This window comes from Astatotilapia calliptera, chromosome 3, assembly GCF_964374335.1.
Source record: "Astatotilapia calliptera chromosome 3, fAstCal68.1, whole genome shotgun sequence".
Classification (NCBI taxonomy): domain Eukaryota; kingdom Metazoa; phylum Chordata; class Actinopteri; order Cichliformes; family Cichlidae; genus Astatotilapia; species Astatotilapia calliptera.
Genome location: NC_137424.1, coordinates 39,369,598 through 39,384,299, shown reverse-complemented (window position 1 = coordinate 39,384,299; position 14,702 = coordinate 39,369,598). Strand labels below are relative to the sequence as shown.

Genomic DNA, 14,702 nt, shown 5'->3' with positions numbered 1-14,702 from the left:
GTGCCACATCAGGATGCTGATCTGACATCATGAGTAGTGCACAGGTGTACCTCAGACTGCCCACAACAAAAGGCCACCCTGGAATGTGCAGTTTTTTGCACTATTGGGGGTCTGGGGACCCAGAACCGGTCAGTATCTGGTGTGACCACCATTTGCCTCATGCAGTGCAACACATCGTCGCATGGAGTCTATCAGATTGTCAATTGTGGCCTGTGGAATGTTGGTCCACTCCACTTCAATGGCTGTGCGAGGTTGTTGGATATTCGTGGGAACTGGTACACGCTGTCGTATACGCCGGTCAAGCACATCCCGAACATGCTCAATGGGTGACATGTCCGGTGAGTATGCTGGCCATGCAAGAACTGGGACATTCTCAGCTGCCATCTGCCCTGAACAATGTGAACCATGATTCATCCGTGAAGCGCACACCTCTCCAACGTGCCAGACGCCATCGAATGTGAGCATTTGCCCACACAAGTCTGTTACGGCGACGAGCTGGAGTCAGGTCAAGACCCCGATGAGGACGACGGGCATGCAGTTGAGCGTCCCTGAGACGGTTTCTGACAGTTTGTGCAGAAATTGTTTGGTTGTGCAAACCAATTGTTCCAGCAGCTGTCTGGGTGGCTGGTCTCAGACGATCTTGGAGGTGAACCTGCTGGATGTGGAGGTCCTGGGCTGGTGTGGTTACACGAGGTCTGCGGTTGTGAGGCCGGTTGGATGTGCTGCCATATTCTCTGAAACGCCTGTGGAGACGGCTTATGGTTGAGAAATGAACATTCAATGCACGGGCGACAGATCTGGTTGACATTCCTGCTGTCAGCATGCCAATTGCACGCTCCCTCATTGCTTGTGGCATCTGTGGCATTTTGCTGTGAGACAAAACTGCACATTCCAGGGTGGCCTTTTGTTGTGGGCAGTCTGAGGTACACCTGTGCGCTACTCATGATGTCAGATCAGCATCCTGATGTGGCACACCTGTGAGGTGGGATGGATTATCTCAATATAGCAGATGTGCCCACTACCACACATTTGGACTGATTTGTGACCACTGTTTGGGAGGGATGGTTATATTGTGTATCTGGAATGAATTTTAGGTCTCTACGTCCATCCCATGGGGAATGGGAGCAGTAACAAAAGTGTTGCGTTTATATTTTTGTTCAGTGTATTTAAAGTTCCAGTGAACAGCTACCCAGCACTAGTTCAATACTTGGACTTAGCTCCAAATCTTTTATGTGTTTAATTTGTAAAGAAATAATACAGGAATAGACTTCATTGGGCCATGAAATCGCTGGCCAGTCGGTTGACCAGGTTACTATATAACGTTTTGTGTTTTATATGTAAGGCTGTAATTCCTAAACAAGAAAACTTTGCTAAACCCCTTGAATTAAAGCTCAAAGTCTGGATTTCAGTCACAATGTATACTACACAATGGCAACGCAAATTACACGTAAAGGTTCAAAATTAAAGTCATAGGAGCAGATTAGTGTATTTCACAGGTCAACACTGAGTATATTATCTGATAAATATCATGTTTGAATGGAAAAATTGTGCTTTGTACAGGCATGCTGTTATATAGTTTGTCCACTAGAGGGTGCTACTCACCACAAAATGAGCCACAGGATGGCGTTTCCTGCCTCAGAATGGATGTGTGTTACTGGACTTTAAATGCCCTCTGAGAAAATAAACTAAATGAACCACTTAACAAAACTGGTATATTTTCATAGTAGCGCTGGTGAGAGGGGGTAAAAACAAGCCTCCTGTGGGGCTTTTCCTGCTTTTGGAGTTTTCATGTACACTTCTTACACTTTTCATCACCTTTCACCAACAAAAGGTCTTTTCTTTAAATTTATCCATTACATTTATAGCGTGACAATTATCTGTCCCTTCCCATTTGATTGATCGAAACACTTTGAAGCGCAGTTCTGATTGAGCTACTTTTACAATTAGTAAAAACTATTACAAAATAGAAAGAAATACAGAAAATATGTATTTGAAAAGTCACCTGACGATAATAGAAAATCTATTTGACTTCTTATATGTACTTGTCTATAAATAGTCCGCCTCCCTGTGTGTTCCCTTTAAATCTCCTGCTTGCTTCCAAAGGAGTTGCTTCTTCTATTGTACACATCACAGGCACCTCTCTTTGCTGTGTCATGCCAGCAGATTTATTTTTAGCCAGTTTTTTTTTTTTTGAAAGGCAGACTGGAACCTACCATCCTATACACGGGGCAAAGAGAAACAGGGAATACGGGGAAAGCTGGGGAGGGGCTTTTCAGCTCATCTAACCTGACTGATGCTGTGACTACAGGAAGCGACCGACACACTCCATCACACTCGGGACACACCCTTTCCTACCACACAGTGTGGTACAGTGCAGTGCAGTGGACAGGAGGTGGTTGAGAAACGGTGAGAGTTTGTATAACAGGCAGCAACTGCCTGAACAGAGGGAGGGATGGGAATGCTGAATCAGTGAAAATGCATGAAAGCCTGGGAGAGGGTGGAAGAGGGTAAACGGCAGGGGGAGAGGGAAGAGAAAGGTAACAGCGAGGGGTAGACTGGGTAAAATGTACAGTGTTATTCCTTGTCGTTCATTCATCTATAATTTGTGAATATTGAGCTGGCAGTTCACCCTGATTTACATCAAGCTTCTCCTTAAGAGTCTTGCATCTCAGTGCTGATTTACAGTACAGTGCCTTTAAGCTGGAATTGTCCCTTTACAGTGTTCAATAAGTCAGGAAAGTCTCTCAGCTCTCAGTCAGATGGAGGTAGACCAGATGGTGCCTTTGCCAAGGTTGCCCCGGGTCGCCGTGTGTGGAGGTACCCATGGCAATGAGCTGTCCGGTGTGTATTTGGTGCGAGAGCTGCTGAAACTGCAGAGAGAAGTTATGAAGAAAGAGCAAGAGGAGGACTCGAAGCCTGCGTTGGTGCTGCTGGTGCTGTCAAACCCGCGGGCAATGCAGCATTGTCGCCGATACGTAGACACTGATCTGAACCGCTGCTTTACCCACGCCACCCTCAAGTAAGGCAACAATCAGAGATAACACTCATGGTGTCAGTTGTAAAATCAAAGAGCGTGCTGCTATTTTGTATTTTTCTTTATCCCGCAGTGGTCCCTTCTCAGACATGGCCCCCTATGAGATCATCAGGTCCCGAGAGCTGAACGCCCTGCTAGGACCCAAGGGCAGTCCGGAGGCAGTGGATCTGGTCTGCGACCTCCACAACACCACTGCCAACATGGGCCTGTGCTTCATCGGATACTCTGACTGTGACTGGATCTGCCTGCACATATTTAGACACCTGCAAGTGAGTAAACCAGCTTCTTAGTTTAGTGAAATCTTTGCGCCCTGCATGTTTGTGAGCTAAAATTTGAGTTTTTTTAGAGGGAGATGCCAGATACACCAATGAGATTCCTACATTTTGATGTGTCCAACAAAGAGTCCTATTCCCTTGATTCACTGGGAAAACATGGCTTTGGTAAGTTTTTACAGCTTTTATAAATCTAGTCTAGTCAAAAGTGGCATTAGTGCGTGATAACTCTCAATTTAAATCCTTGATCTGCAGCCATGGAGATCGGCCCTCAGCCTCACGGCGTGGTGAGGTCAAACATCTATACAGCAATGAAAGTGGGTGTCCAGCACATGCTTGACTGGGTCCGCCTCTTTAACTCAGGTACATTTTTATAGACATATTACGGGCTGAGCTGAAACAATGCATCTTTGAGGCTCTCAGTTTCAACCACCTTCTCTGTTTATTACCAGGTAATGTGTTTGAGGGAGGATTTGTGGACGTGTTCACCATGGTTAAACACATCGACTACCCGAGAGACAGCGAGACCCGCAATATCACAGCAGCCATTCATCCTTGTCTCCAGGTACGGCCTGAGATACCTTCACTTAAAAGCAAAAAACTCCTCGGAACAAAACACTGAATTACTGCCAAGCAATTATGTAAGTTAGACATAACCAGGGAGGCTGTAAAGTATGAAGAGGCGCACATGACATCAGAAACAAACTTTATAACAATAAAGTACGAGACATGTACAAAACACAAACAAAGAAGAAGAAGAAAGGCCCTTTGTCCCAAGAAAAATAATCACAGTCTGAACTCAAAAGCTGTTTGTGCAAGAATGAATCAAGTTTTATATTTAGCCTGTCGCCACACCTGCTGTCCAGAAGTGATTCATTCAGTCAGTGTGCGTTTTCTTTTACTGTAAAGTATAAACAATTACAACACAAGGTGAGGCCTTTTTTTATTAAAGGAGCTTTGTCCCAGAGATGATACCTGTCAAGGGTTTGTGTTAAGTTGAAATCTTTGTTTCACCTATTTGGAATCCAAACGGAAAAGGATGGCCAAAGGTGACCGGATTAAAAATTAACACCTTTAAGTTAATTCATGTGGCTAAAAGGCAGGCTGACTGGGTCAATGCCAACCTCGATAGTAAAAAAACAACAAGTCAGTTCAATTTATTTAAGATTAACACCGCTAAATGTCAGAAGCAGCTGTACAGGCAGACGCAATAAATAAATGTCTTTATCCATTATACTTTACACTGTGGTTTTTAAGGGAAATGTGTAATGTGGACGACATAGATTAAACTGCTTTAAGCTTTAGTCAACTGAGGAAACTTTAGTGAAAACTGAAATAAGAAAAAAGCTGAAGTAAAAATAAAAATGTGCTGGAAATGTCTGGGAGTTTCGTTAAATTTGTCAACACAACCAACCTGAGGAGGCTTTGGTAGAGATGTTTACTGAGAATAGGATGGTTGCATAACTATCAGTCTGGTATATTGTATTTTTAAACTGTTCTGCACTTCTTAAATTTAGCTCCTGACATATGACATATGATTTTTTATTTGCATTTAAAAATAAGCACCTAGCATCACTTAATGATATTGCACTTTAAGCCACTGGAGCTTTGTTATGGCACTTTTATGTATTTATGGTTAATCCTGTTAAATCCGACAGGTGTTGCTCAGCACCTAAACCATCTGCTTGTCCTCACAGGACCGAGACTTCTGCCTGCTCCACCCTGAAGACCCCCTGTTCCAGACGTTCTCAGGAGAAACAGTGAGGTATAAAGGCACTGAACCTCTCTATCCTTTCTTCATCAACGAATGCGCTTACTACGAGAAGGGCATCGCTCTCTCCCTGGCAAGAAAGAGGCGCATCACGATTCCTGCAATCCGGGTGCAGACGGAGCAGGAGCAACAAGCTAATGAGCAGGGATTTGCATCAGAAGAAGAGGAGTGAAGACGTTTCCAACACGAGAGTGATGGCTGAATTAAATTTTTACAAAAGCTTTCATTGAAATGATGGCATGCGTTATCTTTCACAGACATGCCACTGTGCATTCAAGAATTAAGTTTCTAGTAAGAATTGAATGTGTAAAAACAGATGGCATGAATTCATAGGCAATTTAATTATTTTAAATATTTAAATTAAAAAAATAGAAATTCACTACCGATTACTACAGCGATGATCAGGATATGTTCAAAATGAAGTGCAAAGAAGCTTGTAATAACATGACCTTTAAAGTACAGTCACTGTACTGTTTCAGGTTCCTTGAAATTAATAAGTCAACTGAGGAACATATATAGATCAAATAAACAACATAAACACCAGATTAAAAACCAATTCACAAGAAAATTACTTTTTGAATGTAAGCGGTCAGCAAAACAAATTAGTGAATGAGCACTACTGTATTTGCCTCCTTTTCTACAAAATCCGTGACAAGATGATAAATATGATCAAAAAAAGTACACTGGGTAAAATTATACCACAATCTGAACCTAAAAACTAGCATAAATTCTAAATGAGTAAATATAACTTGAGTGAAACAATTACGGAAATGTATGCAAAGTATGTTCCCCTGAAATCATGGGAACATACTGCAATGACAGTAATCAGTGTCACTGCCTTTGTTCTTTTGTTCTTCCCGAGGCCAAATTCTTTCAGTCTGTTCCAAAGAAGCTACGTAAAAAAAAAACCCATTACGAAACAACTGGCCCAGCTGACAAAAAGCATGTGCGTTTTTGTTATACTCGGGGTGTGCCCAGTAGCTGAAAGTGGATGAACTAAATAAATAAGGATTAGTTTCAACTGTGAATCATGCCAAGATATTCTTTTACAGATGGCTACTACAAGCTGAAATGTGTACAATAGGTCCACTTTCAAAATGGCTCTGCTCTGTTCCCCGTCTATCGTGACATGCTGTACAACCACAAACTGTATATAAAAGATGGACACTGTGACCATGCTATGTCATTATAGTTTTCAGACCATTTGACATTTTGTTTTAAAAAGTAAAACAAATCAACAGACTGAACCATACTCTGTGGAGCTATGGACATTTGACTATTGATATTGTTAGCTGCCACGGTTAGCATGGCAAATCTATAATTCACTGTGACATAAAATAGGCTGGGTATTTTGTTTGCCCCAAAAAACAGGTATAAAGCAAAATATAATTATAATTTGCAATGTTATAATTACTTTGAAAGTATTTGTCAAACTGAAATTACATTTACATAAATAACCTAATTTTAGATCAATGTCAGAATCAGAATCAGAATCAGAATGGGTTTATTGCCAGATGTTGAGGTTTACAACATTAGGAATTTGCTGCGGTGCTTCAGTGCAAACAATAAGAATTAAAGTGCTATGTAGAAAGAAAGATATGTGCATGAGATATACATGAGATATATACATGAGAATAAGAATTAAGAGTGCTACGTAGAAAGATATATACATGAGTGCAGGTGGTGATCAGTGCCAGACATGAAATGATGCAGTGACACAGCGTAGTGTCATGTGTTAGTGGCGGGGACAGTCATGTGGTTATTGTTCATGTGTCCAACAGCAGAGGGGAAGAAACTGTTCTTGTGGCGAGAGGTTCTGGTGCGAATGGACCGGAGCCTCCTGCCTGAGGGGAGCAGGTCAAACAGACTGTGTCCAGGGTGAGAAGGGTCAGCTGAGATCCGGGCTGCACGCCGCAGTGTCCTGCAGGTGTACAGGTCCTGCAGAGATGGGAGTCTGCAGCCAATCACCTTCTCAGCAGAGCGCACAACACGCTGCAGTCTCTGTTTGTCCCTGATAGTGGCTCCAGCGTACCACACGGTGATGGAGGAGGTGAGGATGGACTCGATGATTGCAGTGTAGAATTGCATCATCGTCCGTGTTGGCAGGTTGAATTTCTTCAGCTGCCTCAGGAAGTACATCCTCTGCTGGGCTTTCTTGATGACGGAGGTGATGGTGGGCTCCCACTTCAGGTCCTGGGTGATGGTGGTACCCAGGAAGCGGAATGAGTCCACAGAGGTGATGGGGGTGTCAGTCAGGATGATGGGGGGGAGTGGGGCTGTGTGCTTCCTGAAGTCCACAATAATCTCCACTGTCTTCTGGGCATTCAGCACCAGGTTGTTGTGGCTGCACCAAGACACCAGACGTTCAACCTCCCTCCTGTAGGCAGACTCATCCCCGTCAGAGATGAGCCCAATGACGGTGGTGTCATCTGCGAACTTGATTAGCTTGACAGACTGGTGGGTGGAGGTGCAGCAGTTGGTGTACAGGGAGAAGAGCAGAGGAGAAAGAACACAGCCCTGAGGGGAGCCGGTGCTGATGGTCCCTCTAAGCTGCACCTGAACTGAAATTAAAATAAATACTCTAACAATTCTGTTTTGCAGTGTTAGTCAGTGACTGGCTGCTCCCGTATGGGATTAGAATGATGCCACCTTATTCCATAGTCCAGCCAATAATGCGATTCACATTCGCAGCTAATCAACGTCGCTGACAGGCTATGACAGCGTCCTTATGTGCCGACACCGGTGTTTTAGCTAGCAAAGCAGCGTGGCTGATGTGGAGTGAAGCCACATTAATGACAACATGAACAACCATTGGAGATGTGAGCAGAACAGACGGAACAATTGACGGAAAAAGTGTGGACTTTACACCAGTTTTTAAATTGTGTTGATAGGCCACGTAAAACCAAACCAAACCAAAATCAAAAAATTACTTTGGTTTCCTAAACATGGCATTTAGATGTTTAGGAAGGGGGTAAGTTTAGGAGTGTTTAGAGATGTGAGAGACTTGTGACTTGCGACGTTTAGCACAAATCTTGTGTAGTTAGTGTGTAGTGTAGTCAATAGTTTTGTTGTGTGTGTCAGAACAATGAGGTGACTGCTGAATGTTACAGGTGTTACAGGAGTGATACATCCTGTTGTCAGGCCTGCAGGTATCAGGCTGTTGTTCTCCTTCATCTCATAGTGGACAGAAAGTATTTTTTGGAGTGACACAGATAATTTGTGTGGCATCAGATTTGATGCAGAACAGCTGATTGTGCTGTAAATTCTAGAAAAACGCCTTGGCTGCATTTTTAGGTTAAACAGCTGCAAATAAACGTCGTTGTTTGCAAAACTCAGTTACTTTTTTGAAGAAGCAACTATATAATTAATTGCCCAACATAGGTCATTATATTCTGTATTATGCAGACAGAGAGTTACAGGACTCTCTCCCAGACCACAAACTCATAATACAAGTCACAGCTTTATAGGAAGAAAAAAAAAGAAAGTTGTGTTTTCAAAATTGGAGTTCAAGATATTTTTACTTCCAATAGTGTTAACATACTACACAGTTCATGAACAAGATTTTTTTTCATTGTAAGTGGGCTAAAGCACTTAATTAAAAGTAGTCTAACATAAATGTAAATGCTGTAATTTGATTATTTTAATAAACCATGTAACTTGGATGGATTTGATGCTGGCGTGACCACAGTGCACACGTCTGCTGTTGCTCACAGTGGTCCAAGGGATCGCTCAGGGAGTTTGTGTGTTCGCTCAGACACATGAAAAATTAGAGGGAACATTGTTTTAGATGTACTAGGTCACATTCCTGAAGCCTTAGTAAACTGTTTACTAATATAGTCTGTTGACATTTGAATATTGCGCTTACCAGAAAGCAGATGAACCACTGCTATTCTAAGTCAGAATCCAGTCAGACCTGCTCAGAAACTGGCACCTCCATAGGTCTGCGCATACAGAGAGAGGGAGATGTGAGATTATTAGTAAATGAGGCATTTAAGTACCTTCCTCTGCATGTCACAAACTTCTGCATAGACTGGGGTAATTATTCAACATCACATGTAATTAATGTACTAGTATAGCTGAAGTTACATATGTGCAGCATGTCCTCCCCGCTGTTGTGGTTCCCTGGTTCTTTGTACTTTGGAGTAAACTGTTGAAGTAGAGTGAAACTTCGACACTCCAGCACCATCTTGGCACCTACAAGAGATCAGTTATTTCAGTGTTTAAGCACATTAAACTCCATTTACTGTATGAATTACATTCATTTCAAACGTTGCTGTCGTTTTTTTAAAATCTCGGTGTATTTTCTATTTCCTGAGGAGAAACTGGCTGTACAAGCAAAGTCAAAATATAAAAGAAAAAAGGAAGCCGTGCAAGAGGCTGGCGCCGCGTCCAGGATGTACTCAGTGACTCACTCTGCGACAGTTGGGCTACGGTGATGATTCCTGCAATCCGAGTGCAGGCAGAGCAGGAGCAACAAGCTGATGAGCAGGAATTTGCATCAAAAGATGTTAACCACATGAGACTGATGACTGAATTCAGTTTTTACAAAACTTTTTATTGAAATGGTGACATGTGTTATGCTTGTTCACACTCACACACGATATTTAAATACATAGTTATCAACTGCTGCAGCTCATAACAGGGGGATTAAGCACTCTTTCACAAACAACACATGGTAGTGTGCATTCAGGGATTGAGTTTCCAGTATTTAAAGGGTGAATGTGTAAAATACAATGTGTTTCATAATGAGACGAACAGTGCATCATTTCAGATATTCATGAAGCTCATAAATCTTTATCAGCAGTGATATTTCACAAACAGATATCATGAATTTGTGGGTAATAGTGGTATTTTTTCTCTCCAAATGTAATTATTTTAATATTTACATTTCAAAAATATAGAAATTCACTACTGATTACTACAGCAATGGTCAGAATATGTTTGAAATTAATTTAGGTGCAAAGAAATGCTGTAGCTTATCATAATATGGCCTTTAAAGTACATTCATAGTGCCAACCAGGGAAATGAGACTAAAACAGTTTGTTTGTTTTTCAGCACATTAATCCGTCAGCTGAGGGACATACATCGATCAAATAAACAACAAAACACACCCAAATATGAACTAAGAAAATTACTTTCATGAATGTATGTGCTCAACTAAAAAAAAAAAAAAGTAAATGAGCACTACTGTGGTTTTCACTTTTTTCTACAAAAATCAGTCACAACATGATGTGATCAAAAAGCAAACAAAGCAATGCAATACATACATCGTGTAGTAAACAAATTATACACACAGTCTGAACATAATAACTACCATAAACAATAAATAAATAAATAAATAAACTTAAGTAAAAAAACAACAACAACAGAGGATTTGAAACAGAATTGTAAATTAAATTCTAGTCATGGGAACATTGTGTAAATACAACAAACCTGTGGCCACATTCTTCAAGTGCAACGAACAGGAACGTCATCACATTCAGCTGCAATCACGTGTGGCAGACTAGAAAATTTCACCAGCAGAGGTCTGTAAATACACACTTTTCCCAGACTCTAGTACTTCTTTTATTACTAAGTGTGCTTACTTATCACTAAAGTGCCTTCTGTCATCGCCATTTAAATGATAAAAATCACACATATCAAGGAACAGTAGTCAGTGTGCAGCTTTTTTTTGGTTAAATTAAAAAAACCCTACAAATTTGACTTCCTTTGCGAAATACGTCATCAACAAAATCAACAAAAATTGCGCAAGTTAAAATATTTTCCATTATACGTCAGTTGACTTGATTATATTTTTACAATGGAAGATTTATATTGGACTGAAGAAAACTATGACAACAACTGTGACGTTTTTAAAAGATAAAATTAAATCCTGTTCAATTTTCAACAGATCAAAGATGTTTAAAAATGTGCAGTACGCATGTGCCCTTATGACAAACAGGAAGAACAGCAATATCACAAAATCTCTGTAATCTGATAAGATGGGATGAGAAGGAAGGAAAACTGAAGTCAGTACACATGAAACCTGTGTAAACTGTCATTTAAGAACTTGCTTTTACTTTTCTTCCAAACAAGATTTTTTTTTAAAATTTATCTGGCACTCTGATACCAGGTATGCAGTTCACGGGGTCATGCCTTCTTATCACTGCCTCCAAAGAACTAAACTATGAAAATAAATCGCAATATATCTACTTTTCCGATGTGACTGACCTGCACTTTGGAGATTTTGATAAAATTTATGTTGTATGAAAGTAGGGCACTGCTAATGCTTCTCTACTTCGTTTCAAGTTAGTCTGAAGCACACGTATACTACATATTGTTCTGGTAAATCTGATTTGCAAACCATTTCCATCCCCCAGGAGATAAAAATCAAATCTGTTAACGCAGCAAGAAGGGTCATTAGTGTACAGGACATGCAAAAATTCTTAATCCTTGAGAGACAAAAACACGTAGAGGAAAAAAACCCCACAACTCATTAAGAAAATGAATCTTGGTGTCAGACTCTAAACAGGGCTTAAGATCCAGAGCTAAATCTCAGTTTATGCCACCCGGTAGGCAGTCATGCGGTAGTAGTTCTGACTATGGCTGCGCGCCGCCCACACTAGCAGGGCGGCAGCCATCATGTGGAGAGGTGAAGAAATGAGGACCAGGTACAGCGACCAGCCGAGAGAGCCGTCCACTTTGTCGGGTAGCATCGACACCCTGTGGAGCAGGTCCATCCCCGCCAGGTAGCAGCACACTGTGGCTAAGGTGCAGAGACCTGGATGGCGTACAGACACACTTAGTTAGGGTTTAATCACTTATCAGATTTCAAATTTATGTTTAGGTAGAAATTTTTGTGCTTATAGTTTGGTATTCACTTCGTAATAAGTCAAATGCTAAGCGTCCAGATAGTATATTTATCATTTTGCAGCATCACTGCTTGTTTCACATTAGATTGGTTAATGTGGAAAAAGCTCGACTATTAGGAAATAATATTAATGGAAACCTTCTTCTCGTATGGAAAAGTATTCGCTGTGAGCTAAAAGCTTGAGCTCCAGACTGCTTGAAACACTCTGCTTGTTAAATTTAATGCAAACAGTGTGTTTCAGACGGTGGTTGAACTGAAAAATAAAGATTATTTTGAATGTTTCATCAAGTTTCTTTTAGTTACCAAGAATAAAAGCTGAAAATGTGCATGATAGGTCCACTTTGCCAACAGATCTGCTTGGTTCCCAGTCATGACAATGTGAGATTGACTCAACATGCACTATAACCACAGACTGTGCATAAAAAAATGGACACTGACTAGATTATGTCATTGTGATTTTCATGCCTCACAAAAGCAATAACAAACCATGGAGAGAACTATATTTAAATAAGTTTGTAGAGTTACTTTCAGATGTAAAAGTTTACATCCCTGAACCCTTATTAAAATGTTTAATTGCACAGTCTGACAACATGTATGGATTTCAACATTGCTCCTACCAGCCAGCATGTGAAGCACTCCTATTCCAAGAGTTGGTGTGAGGCTTCGGCACAGACAGGCACAGAATCCAGTCAGACCTGCCAACACCACTAGACCCAGAGACACCAACGGCAGCAGAAACTGGCACCTCCACAGATCTGCGCACACACAGAGGGATGTGCGAGATAAGATTCTGCCCTGACTGGGATTAATGTAGTACTCAACATCAGATGTAAGTAATGCACTACTTAGACAAGAGGCTGAATCTAATATAGAATATTCTCACAGCTAAAGTGTGGTTTTTGCATATTTTAAAAAGCATAAACTTGTGGCTGAGCTTACATGTGCGCACCATGTCCTCCCCGCTGTTGTGGTTCCCTGGTTCTTTGTACTTTGGAGTAAACTGTTGAGGTAGAGTGAAGCCTCGACACTCCAGCACCATCTTGGCACCTACAAGAGATCAGGCTCCCGTTTATACTCCATTTACTGTGCATTTGAATTAAATTTTCATTTCAAACATTGAGTTTCGTACTACCTGTGGAGAAACTGGTTGTACAAATGCGCACAAAATGTAAAGGAAATGTGAAAGCCCTGAGAAAACTTTCTCACATTATGAAAAGAAATATAGCGTTAAGCACGACAGGAAATACCTACTGTACGGTTGGTTTTTCACCTACAAATGAAAGTGATCGTAAGGCCCAGGTAGAAATTGGTGATCAAAAAAACTGAGTGATCAAACTAATTGGCAACAGTGGTTAAAATTGAATGGCATGTTGGTGTGGTGGTTAGCACCAGAAAGCGAAAATCCACTCTGTTTGGAGTTTGCACGTTCTCCCCGTGCTTAGGTGTGTTCTCTCCCGATAGGCCAGCTCCCTCCCACAGTCCAAAACATGCAGTTAGTGGGGTTGGGTTAACTGGTGATTTTAAATTGGCTGTAGCTATGAATAATTTTTTTGTATGTGTCAGCCCTGCAGGGGACAGGCAGACCTGTCTGGGATGCACACAGCCTCTTGCCCTGTGACAGCTGGCACAGGGTCAAGCCCCCCCACGTGACCCTATAATGAATAATTGGAGGAACAGGGTTGGAATTGATTTCCTGTCTAAGTCTGTGTAGTGGGAAACAAAATAAAATGCTCTGCATAGAGATGTGATGAAAACAGAGGAGAGGCCTGGGAATATACCACACCTGCCTGAGACCAGATGCTCAATTAGAGAGCAGCAAAAGCCATCTCTGTATAGTTTAAACCATCTGAGACGTGAATGATCCAACTTCACGTAAAGCTACAAGGACACTGTGCTACTGACGTCAGCACATATACATACCTGGCTCTTTGTACCAGTGAGCGTTGGCAGGAACAAGCACACACCGCCACCAGAGGCCCACAGTCCCGTTAAGACGGAACAACGTGTCGCTGTAGGTTTTCTCATCGAATTCTCCGTCTATGAACTCCTCGTACAGCGAGCGCAACTCGGAAATGTTGGCCTCTCCGCGCACCGTGGGGCTGCTGTACTGGTACCAGTGCTGCGTTCCGATTGCCACCGACAGATACACGGTGGCTATGATGCTCAGCACGCAGGCGATGACCAGAGCTGTGGCGTAGCGATTGTCAACCATTGTTCACCGAGACAGAGACACGTCAGAAGGGATTAAGTTGATGCCAGCGGTCAAATCGTCGCCCGATCGTTGCGCCTCAATTTGGTCGACATACGATGCTTCCAGTCCCCCCACCCTCGCTTCTATCGCAACCACATTGGCATTGGTAACCTTGAAAAACGCACTGTGCTGTATACAGCGGCAGTGCTTTATTTTAATGATTGATACTGATCTCCAGTTCTGCACGAACGCTCAGCGTCAGCAACCCTGCAGCCCGGCTTGGATGCGCCATCTGTTCCCTTGTCCCACTTCTACAGATGGTGGGTGGCCCGACGCTGCGACGGTTCCAGAACAACAAGAGTCCACCACCACCTAAACAACAATCCAGGAAAGAAAGCAAAAAGAGAAGCTGTTATACGATAGGCTAAGCCCACCAGCTTGCAAATGCAAATTGCATGTGTCTGATGGCAGGTTGATGCACCCAGGATGCTAGGAGTTGTAAACACACTAATCCCTGCGGTTTTCTCTTCCGGTTCCTCCGGTCAGCACAAATTAAAAATAGCCTCGTTTAATAGCGCGTACCT

General features: G+C 42.0%; 2 protein-coding genes and 1 long non-coding RNA gene across 3 annotated transcripts; 1 reads left to right on the top strand and 2 right to left on the bottom strand.

Annotated features, from left to right (window-relative positions):
• The first annotated feature begins 2,274 nt into the window (after positions 1 to 2,274).
• On the top strand, positions 2,275 to 5,309 carry LOC113012274 (N-acyl-aromatic-L-amino acid amidohydrolase (carboxylate-forming) B-like). The gene is made up of 7 exons (XM_026152380.2): positions 2,275 to 2,406; positions 2,721 to 3,019; positions 3,108 to 3,303; positions 3,381 to 3,474; positions 3,562 to 3,669; positions 3,759 to 3,871; positions 5,004 to 5,309. The coding sequence occupies exons 2-7, from the start codon at positions 2,760 to 2,762 to the stop codon at positions 5,247 to 5,249; spliced, it is 1,017 nt and encodes a 338-aa protein (XP_026008165.1). The 5' UTR covers positions 2,275 to 2,406; positions 2,721 to 2,759; the 3' UTR covers positions 5,250 to 5,309.
• A 3,267-nt stretch (positions 5,310 to 8,576) lies between these two features.
• LOC145420933 (uncharacterized) lies at positions 8,577 to 9,298 on the bottom strand. Its single transcript, XR_013902170.1, has 2 exons — positions 9,164 to 9,298; positions 8,577 to 9,018 (listed from the first exon to the last, which is right to left on the bottom strand). It is a non-coding gene; the product is annotated as an uncharacterized LOC145420933 (long non-coding RNA).
• A 2,184-nt stretch (positions 9,299 to 11,482) lies between these two features.
• LOC113018686 (claudin domain-containing protein 1-like) lies at positions 11,483 to 14,481 on the bottom strand. The gene is made up of 4 exons (XM_026161988.2): positions 13,848 to 14,481; positions 12,867 to 12,974; positions 12,545 to 12,682; positions 11,483 to 11,837 (listed from the first exon to the last, which is right to left on the bottom strand). Exons 1-4 carry the CDS (start codon positions 14,137 to 14,139, stop codon positions 11,617 to 11,619), a joined length of 759 nt encoding a protein of 252 aa, XP_026017773.1. The 5' UTR covers positions 14,140 to 14,481; the 3' UTR covers positions 11,483 to 11,616.
• Positions 14,482 to 14,702: the final 221 nt, after the last annotated feature.

Coding starts and splice junctions, on each gene's coding strand:
- LOC113012274 (XM_026152380.2), top strand. CDS start 2,760: ATGGAGGTAGACCAGATGGTGCCTTTGCCAAGGTTGCCCCGGGTCGCC. Junction 3,304..3,380: donor ACATATTTAGACACCTGCAA/GTGAGTAAACCA, acceptor GAGTTTTTTTAG/AGGGAGATGCCAGATACACC. Junction 3,670..3,758: donor GGTCCGCCTCTTTAACTCAG/GTACATTTTTAT, acceptor GTTTATTACCAG/GTAATGTGTTTGAGGGAGGA.
- LOC113018686 (XM_026161988.2), bottom strand. CDS start 14,139: ATGGTTGACAATCGCTACGCCACAGCTCTGGTCATCGCCTGCGTGCTG. Junction 12,683..12,866: donor GGAGGACATGGTGCGCACAT/GTAAGCTCAGCC, acceptor GTGTGTGCGCAG/ATCTGTGGAGGTGCCAGTTT. Junction 11,838..12,544: donor AGTGCTTCACATGCTGGCTG/GTAGGAGCAATG, acceptor TACGCCATCCAG/GTCTCTGCACCTTAGCCACA.